Below are 16472 nucleotides of genomic sequence, written 5' to 3'. Positions count from 1 at the left end.
ACTGCATAGGCAATGTCTGGCCGAGTAAAGGATAAGTATATTAGTTTTCCTATCAACTTTTGGTACCTTTCCTTATCACAGTATTCCTCACCCATTGATTCTTGTAATCCATGGCTTGGTTCTATTGGAGTGTCTGCTGGCCTGCATCCCATCATGCCTGTTTCCTCTAGGAGATCTAGCACGTACTTTCTTTGACATATGTAGATTCCTTCTCTTGATCTAGCAATTTCAATTCCAAGAAAGTATCTTAGATTTCCCAGGTCTTTGATCTCAAATTCTGAAGCTAAGAACTCCTTCAGCCTCTTCATCTCTTTCACATCATTTCCAGTAATCACCATATCATCCACATACACAATGAGTGCTGTAAGTTTGTCATCCCGTCTCCTTGTAAACAATGTATGATCTGCACTGCTCTGAGTGTACTCTACTTTCTTCATGGCCAAACAAAGTCTCTCAAACCATGCCCGGGGAGATTGCTTCAAACCATATAATGCTTTCCTTAGTTTACATACCTTCTTTCCAACATCATATCCAAGTGGGGGTTCCATGAATACCTTTTCATGAAGATCACCATTTAGGAAGGCATTCTTCACATCCAGCTGATGAAGTTCCCAAGAGAATTTTGCTGCTAGTGACAGTAGAACCTTGATTGTGTTGAGCTTTGCTACTGGGGCAAAGGTTTCCTTGTAATCAATTCCTTCCTTTTGTGTAAATCCCTTTGCCACAAGTCTGGCCTTGTACCTCTCAATTGACCCATCTTCCCTATGTTTTACTGTGAATACCCACTTGCACCCAACAGTGCCTTTCCCTTCTGGCAGGTCCACCAATTCCCATGTCCTTGCTTTCATTAGGGATTTCATCTCCTCATTCATGGCTTCTTTCCACCTTGGATCAGATGCCGCCTCTGAATACCTGGAAGGGACACATACAGAGGAAAGAGCAGACACAAAGGAATGATAAGCAGGGGATAGGTGTAAGTAAGAAACATAATCGGCTATGGGATGCCGAGTGGTACAAGAACGAACAGGCTTACGGAGAGCAATAGGAAGATCCAAATCTAAATTGAGTGAATCAGAATTACCTTGGATTGCAGAGACAGATTGATCTGAGTTCAACTGGTTGCAATCATGAGGTTGAGGGGCCTTCTTCCTTTTACTGTATGTAAGTATCTCTTTCTCTTGTTTACTGGAACCTTTAGAAGCATCAGCCAAATCTGGAGAAGCAACTGGCATAGTGGAAGTCTCACTAGGTTGACCCGGAATGTTATAGCTAGTAGTAGTGGAAGGTGATGAAATGGGAACAAAAAAAAAAGGGAGAATGAGAATCCTCTTCCAACCCACTACTCTCCCCTTGAAGAGGATTCTGAGAAGACTGGAAATAGGGTTGAGACTCAAAAAAGGCTACATCCCTGGTGACATATTTTTTCTTGGAGACAGGATCATAACACTTATACCCCTTCTGCGTAGGAGAGTACCCCAAAAATATTCCCTTTGTAGCCTTAGGATCCAGTTTGGTCTTCTTTGGATCTTTCACATGTATGAAGCATGTACAACCAAAAACCCGTGGGGGAAAAGGAAATTCTGGAAGAGGGGGACACAAAACAGAGAAAGGGGTCTTCATACCCAGTACCTTAGATGGCATCCGATTTATCAGGTATGATGCAGTGAGAACAGCTTGAGACCAATATTGCTTGGGCACATTGTGCTAGAAAAGAAGGGCTCGAGCTGTCTCCAATAGATGCCTGTTCTTGCGCTCAGCGACCCCATTTTGCTGAGGGGTATAAGCACATGATGATTGATGTAACATGCCTGCATCTTCCATGAATGAGTTTAGGGATCTTTCAAAGTATTCAGCTGCATTGTCTGAACGGAATTGCTTGATCTTTTTATCAAATTGTATTTCAACCATCTTACAAAACATCATAGTTATCCGGGGAACTTTTTCACGTCCTTTCAACAGATAAATCCAAGTGCATCGAGAATAATGGTCAATAAAACTGATAAAGTAACGGAAGCCATCAATGGAAACAATGGGTGAAGGACTCCAAACATCAGAATGAACCAAATCAAAAGGGGCTTGAATTTCATTACTAGAAATTGGATACATTGATCTACATTGTTTTGACATTTGACACACATCACAAATTAAACTCTGACTCGGAATGCCCTTACATAATCCGGGAAACAACATTGCTAAGGAAGAAAAGGACAAATGACCTAGCCTAGCATGCCACAAGTGCAACCTAGCTATTGACTCCACACTTTCCGGACTAGTAGTAGAAGCTTGCAAGGCTGAGCTGACATCTTCATCAAAATAGTAGAGGCCCCCATACTCATGACCACTCCCAATTGTTCTCCTCGTCAATCTGTCCTGGAAGACACAATGAGAAGGAAAAAAAGTTATACTGCAGTTCAAGTTTTCTGTAAGCTTTGAAACAGACAACAAATTTGAGGTAAGATTAGGAACATGTAGGACTGATTTAAGAGAGAGATCCTTGCTTAGGTCAACCACCCCCTTTCCAGAGATGGTGGAGAGGGACTCATCAGCTACTCTCATCTTATCCTGGCCAGACAACAAATGATATGTGGAGAATAAGGATGACATATGTGTTATATGGTCAGTGGCTCCGGAATCAATCACCCAAGAGGTAGAATTAATGGAACTAGATGCACTAAATGCAGAGGCTGTACCTGATTTGGCAAGAGAGGTGGAAGCTAAAGAATTGTTCTTCAGACGGGCTAATGCCCGACTGAGAACCTCTACCTCACTAGCTGTGAAGCCCAAAGTACTTGGTCCAGAGGAGTCGGTAGCCTGCCTTGCGGTGGAAGATGACACTGTCTGAATACTCTGTGAGTTGTCACTATTGTTGTTGCTGGCAAGATTCCCACTTGCCGTGTGGCCCTTATGTTGCCTTTTGTCCTTTCTCAGAGCAGCTGGCTTCAGATGAGGGTACAAGACCCAACATTTCTCCTTTGTGTGTTTCTCACCACCACAATGTGTACACTTGAGGGACTTCTTGTCTGAAAATCTATTCCCCTTAGTGGAGACTAAGGCTGAATGTTCTCCAGGTAGTTCTGTTGACTGTGTCTGGGAGTCAACTTGCATCTCCTTTCTCCTTACTTCTTCATTCCTCACCAGGTAGTAGACATGGTGAAGCTCAGGTAATTCATTTCTCCCTAGAATCTGTGACCTTATACCTTCATATACAGGGTCAAGACCCGCCAGAAACTTGAAGGCTATGCCCTCCTTAATCTGCTTATCATGCCTCCCCTTATCATTGGCATTTTCCCAATCCAAAATCAAATGGTGGTCAAGCTCTTCCCAGAGGCCTTCCAGTGTTGCAAAGTAGGTTACCACGGACACGTCTCCTTGCCTTAGGGCTGCAATGTCTTGGTTCAGCCTGTAGATTCTAGCATTGTTTTTTTTCTGGCCATATGTCTTAGATACTTTCTCCCAAATTTTAGCAGCTGTGGGGAAGTGATGAACAGTTCTGGCCACCCTAGGAGTCATAGAGGCCAGCAACCAAGACATGACTGTGGCATTTTCCTTGCGCCACACGGTGTATTCAGGACTGCCAATTTCTGGTTGTTTCTTGTCTCCATCCAAATAGCCTGTGAGCTCACGAGAGGTAATGAACAACATTGTTGAGACAGACCACTCTCTGAAGTTATACTCATCTAGCAGCACACTTGTAATCTGCAAGCTGTGCAGATTAGGGTTTTCCAGGTTTGAGGACCTTGTAACAGCTCTGTTATCTCTAGAGGAAACTTCACCGGATAGTGAGGACATCCTGACTTCAGTCCAAGAGTTGTTCACAGTGCTGTAGGTGGTTGTTTAGGACTGGCCGAAGTGGTCACAGTGTTCATAGTGTTGGTAGAAGTGTTCACAGTTTGGGTACTGTGCAGTGCTGTTTAGGACTGATAACCGACCTGAAGAAAATCTGTAACTGAAGTTACCACAGTTCTGCCCAAGTCTTGCTAAGGTACGAAGCTGCAACTGTAGAGAAGGCTAAGTCTTTACCACTTGTTCTGCGCAAGTCTTGCTGGAGCACGAAGCTGCAACTATAGAGGAAGCTCTCCCCCTTTCGGTTAGTGCTAGGACTGCTGAAATCAGTCCTCAACTAGGTCTGTCCTATACAGACCTCTCTTAGTAGCCCAATAGCTACTATTTGCTGGAGATAATCTAGTAGGACATCTACTTCTGGGTCTTACTTCCCTTGAGTCCTACAACCAAGAGAAACCCTAGGTTCGAACTTGCTTTACTCTCTTACACTCCTAGGTCTTCACTGCAGCAACCCAGAAAAGGAAGAGAGAAGATGAAAAGACAGCAAGAGAAGAGAGTGCTCCTGCTGAAACCAGAAAGAAGCTAATGCTCTGATACCATGTAATCTGAAGAGCTATACTCTAAGTAGCAAGGAAGAGAAGAGAACCACAGAACTGAAGAGAATGTCGAACTGTCCTATCCAGTCGACCAGTCCTTTATTTATAGATGAATATAGTACAAGGTACAAGAAATTACTGGGATGCCCCTGATTAGTGATGGGACACCCAGATGACTTAAATCATTAAACAGGATTAGGCCCATTAACACAAGCCCAGTTACAAGATAAGTTAAACATAAGAATGGGCTAATAAGAACTCTTATCAGCCGAACATCACTCTAACATTCTAACAATTACAAGAACACCCTTAGTAGGGTGGCTACTAAAGTAGCTGAACAGCCACAATTTAAAAAACATAAGCTAATGGGCCTTAAGCCCAACAACTTCCTAACTTAACAACTTAAAATAAGAACAAAACAACTGGGCCCGATAACTAGAAATCGGCCCAACTCAACACTCCCCCTCAAGTTGGGAGTAAATGTCACACATTCCCAACTGGCGTAGATCATGCTCCAGCTTGTTCTTTGCAACACCTTTTGTGAAAACATCAGCAAGCTGCAGATCAAAAGCAATGTATGGGAGACAAACTTCCCCAGAAGTCACCCTTTCTCTGATGAAATGTATATCCACTTCAATGTGCTTTAGTCCGGTCATGCTGAACTGGGTTATGGGCAATGTCAATTGCTACCTGGTTATCACAGTACAACATCATTGGTTCTTCTGCCTGTACACCAATTTCTCCCAATAGAGAACGGATCCAGAGAAGTTATGAAACTCCATGTTCCATGGCCCTGTATTCAGCTTTAGCACTTAATCTTGTCACCACTGTTTGTTTCTTACTCTTCCACGAGACAAGGTTACCCCCAACAAGGGTGCGCACTCCTGAAGTAGATCTCTTGTCATCAAGGCATCCAGTCCAATCTGCATCTGTATAAGCCTCTAGTTTCAACTGTCCATGATTAGCAAACAATATGCCTCTGCCCGGGTGTCCCTTCAGATAAGCAAGAATCCTGTCAACAGCCTCCCAATGCTGGACTCGTGGAGCATGCACGTATTGACTTACCACACTTACTGCATAGGAAATATTTGGTCTTGTCATACACAAGTATAGCAGCAGACCCACACTTACTGCAATCAATAGGAGTACTGATTGCCTTTGTTCCAAGCTTCCTTGTTTCTTGAAGAAGATCCAAGACATATATCCTCTGAGAGATAAAAATTCCATGTTTTGATCTTCCAACTTCAATGCCTAAGAAGAAACTAAGTTCTCTAAGATCCTTGATTTCAAATTCCTTGTGTACATTCTTCTTCAGACAATCAACCTCACTTAGATCATTCCCTGCGACAACAATATCATCCACATAAACAATTAGAACTGACACCAAAGATCCCCTTTCGCTTCATAAACAAGGTATGATCGGATTGAGTCTGAGTGTAGCCAAAAGCAATCAAGGCCTTCCTAAACCTGTCAAACCATGCTCTGGGACATTGTTTCAAGCCATAAAGTGACTTCTTAAGCTTGCATACCTTTACCTTTTCAGCATCACTATAGAAGCCAGCAGGAAGATCCATATACACTTTCCTCTCGTAGATCCCCATTTAGGAAAGCTTTCTTCACATCAAGTTGAAACAGGGGCCAAGAGTATGTGGCAGCAAGAGAAAGAAGTATCCGAATAGAGGTCATCTAAGCAACTGGTGCAAAGGTCTCTAAGTAATCAATGCCATAGGTCTATGTGTACCCTTTTGCAACAAGCCTGGCCTTGTACCTTTCTATACTTCCATCTACCTTATATTTAACTATGTAAACCCATCTACATCCAACAGTCTCCTTGCCCTCTGGTAGGTCCACAATCTCCCATGTCTGATTCTTTATTAAAGCTTCCATCTCTTCTTGCATAGCTGTCTTCCACTCAGATTTGGAGAGAGACTCACTGACACCCTTGGGTATAGACACAGAGTCAAGAGAGGAAAGAAAAGCACGATAGGAAGGAGAAAGTCCACTGTAGGATAAGTACAGTGAAATACAATGAGTAGTACACTTTCTCTTCCCTTTTCTGAGAGCAATAGGAAGGTCCAGGTTATCTGTAACGGGATTAGTAGAATCAATGGGAATTGAAACAGTAGAGGGATCAAGAGGAATACCTGAATCCGTGTCAGCTGAATCTGGAGTCTCCAAGGGACCAACATGAAGTGATGTGAGTTATGCTGCAATGGAATCCTCCCTGTGAAGTCTCTGCCTTGAGTAACGCTAAGAAGCGGGACACAAGGGAGGTGGTAAGGTAGGTGACATAGAAGGATCAAGCACAGGAGTGGACACGGTGACTAGAACTGGGAGAGGGATAGACTGTTCACTTCCCCAAAACACTCCCTCTGAAAAGGATTCTTTGAGAAGAAGTATGTGGACTCAAAAAAGGTGACATCCATAGTAACATTACCAACTTCTAGAGACTGGATCATAGCAGCAATACCCTTTTTGATTTTCTGCATATCCAAGGAAGACACACTTCTTTGTCTTCCGGTCAAGCTTCGAGCGGTGAGGATCAAGGATATGTGCAAAGTTGACACACCCAAACACTTTGAGAGGAATATGAAACATCCCCCCCTCAGGGAAAAGGAGATTGAATGGGGTGTTGAATCTAAGTATACGAGAGGGCACCCTGTTAATCAAATATACTGTGGTGAGAACTGCATCACCCCAAAACCGAACTGGAACTGTAGATGTGATTATCATGCTTCTTGTAATCTCAACAATGTGTCTGTTCTTCCTTTCTACAAAACCATTCTACTATGGACTATAGGAATAGCTGCTCTGATGGACAACACCATATTCTAACAGATATGAGGCAAGGTGTTTTTCAAAATATTCCTTGGCATTGTTTGATCTGAACACCTTTATTTGTGTTCCAAATTGTGTTAACACCATCCGATGAAATTGCCTTACCAAGGATGGTACCTCATCTCGGGATCTCGTCAAGTAAACCCAAGAATATTGAGAGAAATCATCCACAAATAAGAGAAAATATCGATAACCACCCATAAACGGAACATGATAAGGTCCCCACACATCAGAATGAATAACATCAAAGGGAGAAGAACACTTTTTATTACTAGCTTTAAAGGAATGTCTACAATGCTTTCCAAGTTGACAACCTTCACACTCCATACTTGACAAACTAACAGACTCAAATTGCTTTGGAAACAAAAGGCTCAAAGAAGAAAAAGGCAAATGACCCAAACGATTATGCCAAAGCATAATCTGACCCACAGACCCTGACTCACTATCCCTACTGACATGATGACTCTGATGAGGAGGAAGCACATCCAGGAGGTAGATTCCATTCACTTCACGACCACTCTCAATCATCCTCTTTGAGTCCAGATCCTGCAAGATACAATGACTAGGAGAAAAAATTACTAAACAGTTCAGGTTCTTAATCGAACTACTAATAGATAACAAATTGGTGCTCAATCTAGGAACATGAAGAACAGAGGGAAGGGAAATGGAATCACTAATCTTGATGGACCCCTTTCCCAGTAATGGGAACATGAGATCCATCAGCTGTGAAGACCCTGTCTCTGCCAGAACAGAGCTGGTAAGAGGAAAAAATATTGGAGCTATGGGTCATGTGCTCTGAGCCTCCAAAATCTATAATCCAAGGAGGTCCCTCCTTACCTGAAGTAGAAACATAATTTGTAGTGGCATGTGAACTACCTGTGTGAGCAAAGGAAGTAGAGTGAACTCCACTAGAACCACCTGTACCTTGTTGTCTGCCTATTGGTGAACTAGAACTAGCTATATCCTGCTGATTCAGAAATTGCCCATACCTCTCAAGTTTGGCCCTTACTGTAGTAGTTGCAACAAACTCCAAAGCAACTGTAGTAGGAGGGGTCAGAATGTCACCAGTGACTACCATGTGAGCATTTCCCTTCTTATTTTTGAGTCTATTTGGCATAAGATGTGGATGAAGCTTCTAGCAAGTATCTCTTGTGTGTTTAGGCTTCTTACAGTAGTCATAGATCAAATCTTTTTTTTATTCCTTCTTGATTCATCCCGGTCTCCACCTTGTTTAGGTCTCACAGTACTAACCATGGCTGACTGATCAAAACCAGAATATTTCATCATCACATTTCTCCTGCTCTCCTCCCCTCACACAAAGGCATATGCTTGGGAGAGGGTAACACTGTCCCTGGAAAGAATGTGCTATCTTGTAATATTATACTTGGGATTAAGGACAGCAAGAAATTCAAACACCCTATACTTCTCTAGGTGTTTCTGGTGGGCAGCTACATCCTTAGTGGTTTCCCAAGCAAATGTCTCTAAATGGTTAATCTCCTACCACAGGGTCTTAAAGGCTGAAAAGTAAATTGCAATAGGTCTATCTCCCTGCCTTGTAGCAATAATCTGATTTCTCAATTGATAAGTCCTAGCAACATTCTCCCTCTGTGAATAGGTTTCTGCAACCCCATCCCATATTTCCTTAGTTGTATTTGCCCATAAAAAGTTTTTACTTATATGGAGCAACATGGAATTACACAGCCAAGTCATCACCATATAGTTCTCCTGTACCCACCGAGAGTTGTTTGTTTCGGGTTTCACTTCTTCACCAGTGATATACTCTAACTTCCCACAAGCACCAAAATGGCCATCTTTGCAAATTGTGACCATTCTAAGTAATTCGAACCATCCAACTTAATTGTAGTAATGGTCCCAACCCTGAAAAGGTCTCCAGCACCTCCTCTTACTGGTCCCATTTCACTCTCGGGCTTGTTTTCAACTCCGTGACCCTCCATACTTCTCAAAAGGTGCAAAGAAAATTACTGTAGTATGCAAGATCAAATGAAACACTTTTGGAACCAACAACACCTTTCTGGTGCCCTAGATGGTCCTCCCACAAAAGATTCATTTTTGCGAAATGGGAGAAGAGAGAGAAGAGGCAGCCTCTCTCTCCAGAAACCTCCAAATCAGGTAGGACTTGAACCGCCCCCTATAGAAAACTCCAAGGAACCCTAAAAATCTAGGGTGCCACTTCCTAGGTCAAAATTGAAGAGTCCAACAGAAACAAGACTCTTCTCCTTTCTCTAGTTTTTTCTGATTTTGATGAGAAACCCTAGACTAGCTATAGGGAAAAACAGATCCACCAAAAAACAGATCTCTGATCAGCCTCTTCAATCACCATGCAGTCAGCCAATCTAGGGCTGAATGACAAAACAGCTCGAGGAACCTTCGGCCTTGCTCTGATACCAAGTAGAAATCATTGCTTGTAAATTAGGATGAATTCCTTGTGAAGAGAAAGAAGAAGAGGATGAAGAGTTTCAGCAGTAGAGAAGAAAAGAGGGGAAAGAAAGAGTGGGATGATAACCAGAATTGAAAATTAATTCTGGCTGCCAATTCCTCATTATATTTTATACATAACTTAAAGAATGAAAGATTACAAGAATGCCCTTATTAGGGCGGCTACTAAAGTAGCTGAACAGTCACAACTTAAAAAACATAAGCTAATGGGCCTTAAGCCCAACAACTTCCTAACTTAACGACTTAAAATAAGAACAAAACAACTGGGCCCAATAACTAGAAATCGGCCCAACTCAACAAAAATAAAAATAATTAAGGAAGAAGGAGAAAAAAGAAAGAAAGGACATTGGGAGAGAAATAGTAGCCGACCTGCTTAGGAGAGACTTAGAGCAAATCTTTCATTCTCTCTGAAAGCAGTCTGCCCAAATTTATATTATCAGTAAATTACCATTGGGTACAAAAGTACACATGTTTATGTAACTTTTTGGACAGGAGTATCCTTATTTATTTTGATCAATAACTGTAATTGTACTAATATAATGAAAAGTTATAGAACAAGGGAGCTAAACAATCTTAGTTGCCGAGAACAACCATTGAACACCAAAAAAATGATTACAATACAGCCCAAAATATAGAATTTCTGTTCACCCCTTGTCTAGCTAGACCATCTGCCAATGAGTTCGCACTTCCTTTTACCCATTTGTATTGAATTTCCATGTCCTTAGTCAGCCATTTAAATTTCCTCTTTTCATTGTTGTAATTCCAAAGTCTAGAGTTATCCTCTTTTAGCCAATTCACCACCCCTTCAGAATCTCCTTCTATGATCAGCTTGTTAATTTGCATATCCTCGATCCTTTGTTCCCCTATTCATCTCTTATTATTCCCCCTATTCTGGATGGCTCTGGATTACCCATGCTGCTGCCATTAAAGTTCAATTTAGTAAAGCCATGAGGTGGAGGGAGCCAACAAGAGTTTGAGGCCTTCTTTATTGGAGCAACTTCTGCTATCTCCTTCCATTTTCTTTGCAACTCATCAACTGATAATTCTGCAAACAAAGCCAAGGTTTTCAGCTAGTGTATCACCCTAATATGGATGACCTCCAATATTACTTCCAAACTTCTCTCCTTATCTGAGAAGATCCGTGAATTTCTCTCCTCCCAAATAGTCCAACAGATTGCTGCCCTCATACACCTCCACATAATCTTGTTCCCTTTTGTTTGCCAATTTGGCATAGAATTGAATAAGCTTTGCACATTCAAATGGGGGGTCCGCCTGCACCCAAACAGAGAAGTACACCATTCCCAAATGACTTTAGTAAACCGATAGGAAATTAGTAAGTGATATCCATCAACTTTACAGAGAACACACTAGTGAGGACAGAAACAACTATTGGGTCTTTTTCTTTGAAGTAAATCTGTTGTATTAACTCTTTCTAGAAAGACTTCCCAACAGAAACTTCCAACCTTAGGAGGTATAGGATGACACCACCCATCTTTAATAGGGAATGGCAAGCCCGAGGGAGTGAGTGTCCAAATTCTACTGTCTGCCTTTGTTGGGTCTAGGAAAACCCCTTCAAGAATGGATAACAAGGATAAAATACAATCAAGCTCTGTGTCCCTGATATCTCTTCTTAGTCCCAAGTTCTAGCCGACCCTAGAAGCAGAATTAGAAGGAACAAGGAATGAGGAAACCAGTTCATTTTTAAATGTGGAAAGAGCAAAAAGGCTCGGGAATTGGTCTTTTAAGGGAGAATCTTCAATCCAAACATGTTCTCAAAAATTAATTAGATTGCCCGAGTGCAAGTCATACCTAATCCATGGAGAGAACAAAGGCAGAATAGCTTGAATAGCTTTTCAGGGAGATGCTCTTGTAGTCCTTGCCAGAATACCAAAATCCCAACCATTGTCTGCAACCCCATGAATACTACCCACTATCTTCACCCAAAGTGTGTCTTTCTCCAATGTGAATCTCCATAACCATTTCCCTAGTAGTGCCAAGTTCCGATTCCTTATGTTCCCAATACCCAAACCTCCCTCCCTCTTACTCCTAGAAACCATCTCCCACCTTACCCTATGGTCCTTCTTCTCCTCCCCCGGCTCCCGGAGAAAGTCTCTTATTAGTTTCTCTAATCTACTAGGCACCCTAACCGGAATCTTAAAGATTGACAAAAAGTGGACAGGAAGGTTAGCTAATGTAGACCTGATTAGAGTGATTCTCCCTCCAAGAGACAAATAATTCTTCCAAGTTGCTAGTTTCTTTTCAAATCTCTCCACAATCGGAACCCAAAACTCACCTTTCTGAGGGTTATCTCCCAATGGCAAACCGAGGTAGTTTAAGGGCCAATTTAATATTGCACACTCTAAAATATCTGCACACTCAGATGTTTCCCCCTCCCCCATATTTACCCCAACTATATAGCTCTTCTCAAAATTCACCTTAAGGTTTGACATTTGCTCAAAGAGTTGTATAGTGAGCTCCAGGTTTCTGATCCTGTTAAGACTCCCTGCTTTACAAAAGAGTATAGTGTCGTCTGCAAATTGCAAATGTGTGAGTGGCACATTCTCCAAATTCTCCCTCCCAACTCTCCAACATCTTATTAAGCCCCTAGAATATGCTCTAGAAATTATTCTCCCCAGAACTTCGGCAACCAATGTAAATAAAAAAGGGGAAAGGGGGTCTCTTTGTCTAATCCCTCTCAAGGCTGGAAAGAAATCTACCATTGTCCCATTTACCGGTATGGGGTAATGGTAGTTCTTGATGCAACCCAACACCCATTTTCACCAATCATCTCCAAACCCAAAATTGATCATCACCTCCATCAAGAAAGACCAATCCAACAAATCATAAGCCTTTTCCAAGTCCAATTTGCAAACCACCCCTTTTTCTTGGATCTCCTGAACTCCTCCAAACTCTCATTTGCTATCAGAATTCGATTTGTTATCTGTCTCCCCTTCACAAAAGCTACTCGGTTATCTGTTATGATTGCTGGGAGCACTTTTCTAATTCTAATGGACAACACCTTAGTGATGATCTTATAGAGGCTGTTAACTAGGCTAATCGGCCTAAAGTCCCTCGGGTGATTTGCATTCCTTTTCTTAGGAACCAAAGCAATGAATGTGGAGTTCAGCCTAGGGTTAATCACTCCTTTAGAATGGAATTCATCAAACACAAGCCATAGATCCTTTATTAATATCTCCCAATAATCCTGATAAAAAGCCATCGTAAAACCATTTGGGCCTGGTGCATTTGATCTATCCATAGAGAACACTGCCTCTTTTTATCTCTTCCACTTCAAATTTCCTTTACAACCATTCCCTATCCTCTATCTGCAATGTTGGCCATTCCAATCCCTCAATCCACACCCTATTGTTTAGGGATCTTCTAAAAATAGACCTAAAATAATCTACAAAGGCCCTTGCGATTTCTCTTTGGTTGGAAATTGTTACCCCTTCAATATCCAGACTTGAGATATAATTCCTTCTCCTTCTTCCACTTCCCACTGCATGTAATCCTTGATATTTTTATGAGTGGGAGTATTCCAACAATTTTTGTTAATGATGTAATTTCATCTACTTGCTATAAGTAAACATCTATATGAGATTGATATGTCAATGCTACTGCTGCAGTACTTCTTGTATCAGTTGTTGCGAGGACTGAAATATGTACACTCAGCAAATGTCTTGCACCGTGATCTCAAGCCAAGCAATTTATTCTTAAATGCTAACTGTGATCTTAAGATTGGAGACTTTGGACTGGCAAGGACAACATCTGAAACAGATTTCATGACTGAGTACGTTGTTACTCGTTGGTATCGGGCACCAGAGTTGCTCCTGAATTGCTCAGAATACACTGCTGCAATTGATATCTGGTCAGTGGGTTGCATACTTGGTGAAATTGTGACACGAGAGCCCTTGTTTCCTGGGAAAGATTATGTTCATCAGTTGAGGCTTATCACAGAGGTATTCTTTGGAACTTTACTGGCACTAACTGATTTATGTTGGACAACCTTGCAACTGCTGCTGCTGCTTAATTATCCAAGATAACAACTTATTTTTTCCCATGAAAATAACCCCACTTGGATGGAAATTCATTATTTCTCTCAGGCATTCAGGTTCTGCTCGTACTTCAAGGAGGTTATTACTTGGTGCATGATCCTTAATTATTCATATAATATCATTCTTAGGCCATATCTACTCCTTATTACCCAAAGGGACACAACTACACTACCTGAATTACTATTGCTGACACAGTATCATTTTAGGAGACTCGTAAGAGGTCAAGAACAAATATTCAACAGTTCTATCTACTCTTTATTTGTCATGACCAAAGAAGTTGAAAGGTTATCAAGTATACCATTTTCTGGAACAATAAAAATAAAAAATGAGAAGAATATTAAAGTATGTTTTCTTTCACCTTTTGCCTTCTATGGTCTCTACTGATTCTAAAGATTAAAGGTAAGAAATGATGGAAAAGTCGTGGTTAAAAAGCAGTGTTGGAGGTTGCTTTCTTATTAGGATGATGCTGACTGTGCTGTGAATTCTTTTCCTTTTCTCTCAAAAAGTTAATAGGTTCACCTGATGACGCCAGCCTTGGATTTCTTCGAAGTGATAATGCTCGGAGATATGTTAGACAGCTTCCACAATACCCAAGACAACCATTTTCTGCTAGATTCCCCAATATGTCTCCTGGGGCTGTTGATTTGCTAGAGAAAATGCTTGTGTTTGATCCAAACAGGCGCATTACAGGTATAATGAATTAGAGTTAATTTTAGACACAGGATTTCTAAGTCTGGCTCACTGGACATTTTCTTGTTCCTTTGCAGTTGATGAGGCATTGTGCCACCCATACTTGGCATCACTGCATAATATCAATGATGAGCCTATTTGCCCAAAGCCTTTTGTTTTTGATTTTGAGCAACCATCATTCACTGAAGAGAACATCAAGGAGCTCATCTGGAGGGAATCTGTGAAGTTCAATCCTGACCCAACTTACTAGGGAATATGAGATAGTATTTAGTACCTGTATTATAGAAAGATGTTGAGAGAATCAGCTTCCGAGGTTTCAATGTTACCGTCACAATCCATGGAAGAAAAAGAGATATAAAACTGCACTAGAGATGCTGAGAGATATAAAATGTACAAGGAAGCTGAAGCAACTATGCAGGATATTATGGATGCCTCGGAAATATGATAAAACTCCAATTCTGTGTTAATGGACGTCCTTCCATGGAGTTGCAAACCATGTCGATGTGGGGTATTTTTTTTTCTATCGATATAAATTGTGTATTAGAATGTTTGGAGCTATGGAGAAGATATTGTGTAATGTTGCAAGTCTTTTTCACACTTTCTAATTTTGTCACCTTTAAATAAAAATGCTAATTGGAAGAGTTTCTTTAATATGTTGGACAGAGGTTAGTAATTTCTTGATGTACTGTAGTTAAACAGGTTTCTTTCTATCTATGAAAGCAGCATTTTGTTATGTGCTTTAGAACTCACCCTAAAAGTTAGATGCCAGAGGGAGGGAACGTATCACATATATACCCCACAACAGCATCCCATACTATCGATGCGGGATACCTTACATTAGCACCCCATACTACCAATGTGGGATAAATGGATCGTAACACACTTTAATCATGAAACCTAAAGATGATTAAATACTTGTCAATACATTGTATCCGGTGGGGACTAATGGGGCAAGCCACGGACCCCGAACTGACCTTTACGAAAAGGAAAGAAATGATTGCAAGGTCTTATGTATATAAAGGTTTAAGCATCAATTTCCACGGGGTTTGTTGGAGGGTGTTAATGGTTGTTGCAAACAAAGGGTGGATGTGTGCAAGTACAAGAGTGAATTTGTTAGCAGTTGACCTAATGCCAACTCATCTCGTTTGGCATTAGACAATTTGAACGTTGTCCTGATGGAGTGTTGAGAATATCTGGACCTGATTCGAGCGTATGATTACAATCAGGGTGAGTATGCTGTATTTGTTGTCATTCTTGGTGTATTTTCCCCACCAGAAAGCGCCCTGGCCGCCGATTGTCATCACCTGCGAGCAGTGAAGCCTTGCACTGTAAATATACCTTAATTACAATATCAGTGAGGTTGCTTCCAAAAAGTATGAGGTTTCTTTGGCCATGAAGCTGCTAATTACATTAGTTTCAGCAATGGGCTGTTTGGGAGCCCTCCTACGTAAGATCTCTCCATTTGCTTTCTCTAATCTCTCGTTGCATTTTGTATCTTCACATTTTTCTGGTGTTCAAATAGATTCAATAACATATTACTTGTTCTGTGGTTGGTAGGGCTGTTCACGGGTCGGTTCGATTTGGTTGTCTTTGATTTTGTTAACTGAACCAAAAATGTTGGGTTGAAAATTGAAACTGACCGATAAAGAGAGAAAACTGATTTTAAATTTCATTTTGTTTACATTGGTTTAATTGGTTTTAGTTAAAACAAATCGAAATTAATGCTTGTAGCCAAAATTAACTTTTGTAGCCTAAAACTGTACCTATATGCTCCCCACATTTCTGACAAGTTGTAGATGGCTAGTTGAGTGTTAGTCGGTCCCTATACCTGTACCTATAGCTGTCTCTTTGGTTTTCACTCCTATGAATAGACTTAACTTTTTACTTTTTTGTGTCAGTCCCTTTTCTTAATTAGATCATAGATGGAGATGATTAGAAAGTAGTGGCTGTCAATTAAAAGTAAAAGAGATGAAAAATATATAAGATATATGAATTATAAAAGGCAAATATGTGTAGTATGCTCTGGTTGGTTTCACATTAGGTTACAAAAAGT

The 16472-nt window shown here is 41.0% G+C and overlaps 1 protein-coding gene across 1 annotated transcript in view; it reads left to right on the top strand.

Annotated features, from left to right (window-relative positions):
* LOC104611519 (mitogen-activated protein kinase homolog MMK2) overlaps nt 1-15070 on the top strand; it is a 41432-nt gene extending 26362 nt beyond the window's left edge. The window contains exons 4-6 of the mRNA XM_010278596.3: nt 13301-13633; nt 14236-14419; nt 14497-15070. Of these exons, the coding sequence (XP_010276898.1) occupies nt 13301-13633; nt 14236-14419; nt 14497-14669 (690 nt within the window). The 3' untranslated portion in view covers nt 14670-15070. The remainder of the gene's footprint in view (nt 1-13300; nt 13634-14235; nt 14420-14496) is intronic.
* Nucleotides 15071-16472: the final 1402 nt, after the last annotated feature.

The sequence above is a fragment of the Nelumbo nucifera genome, chromosome 6, assembly GCF_055504915.1.
Source record: "Nelumbo nucifera cultivar China Antique chromosome 6, China Antique-T2T, whole genome shotgun sequence".
NCBI classification, from domain to species: Eukaryota; Viridiplantae; Streptophyta; class Magnoliopsida; order Proteales; family Nelumbonaceae; genus Nelumbo; species Nelumbo nucifera.
Note: the sequence above shows the minus strand (reverse complement) of the source record. Positions and strands in the feature narration are given on the sequence as shown.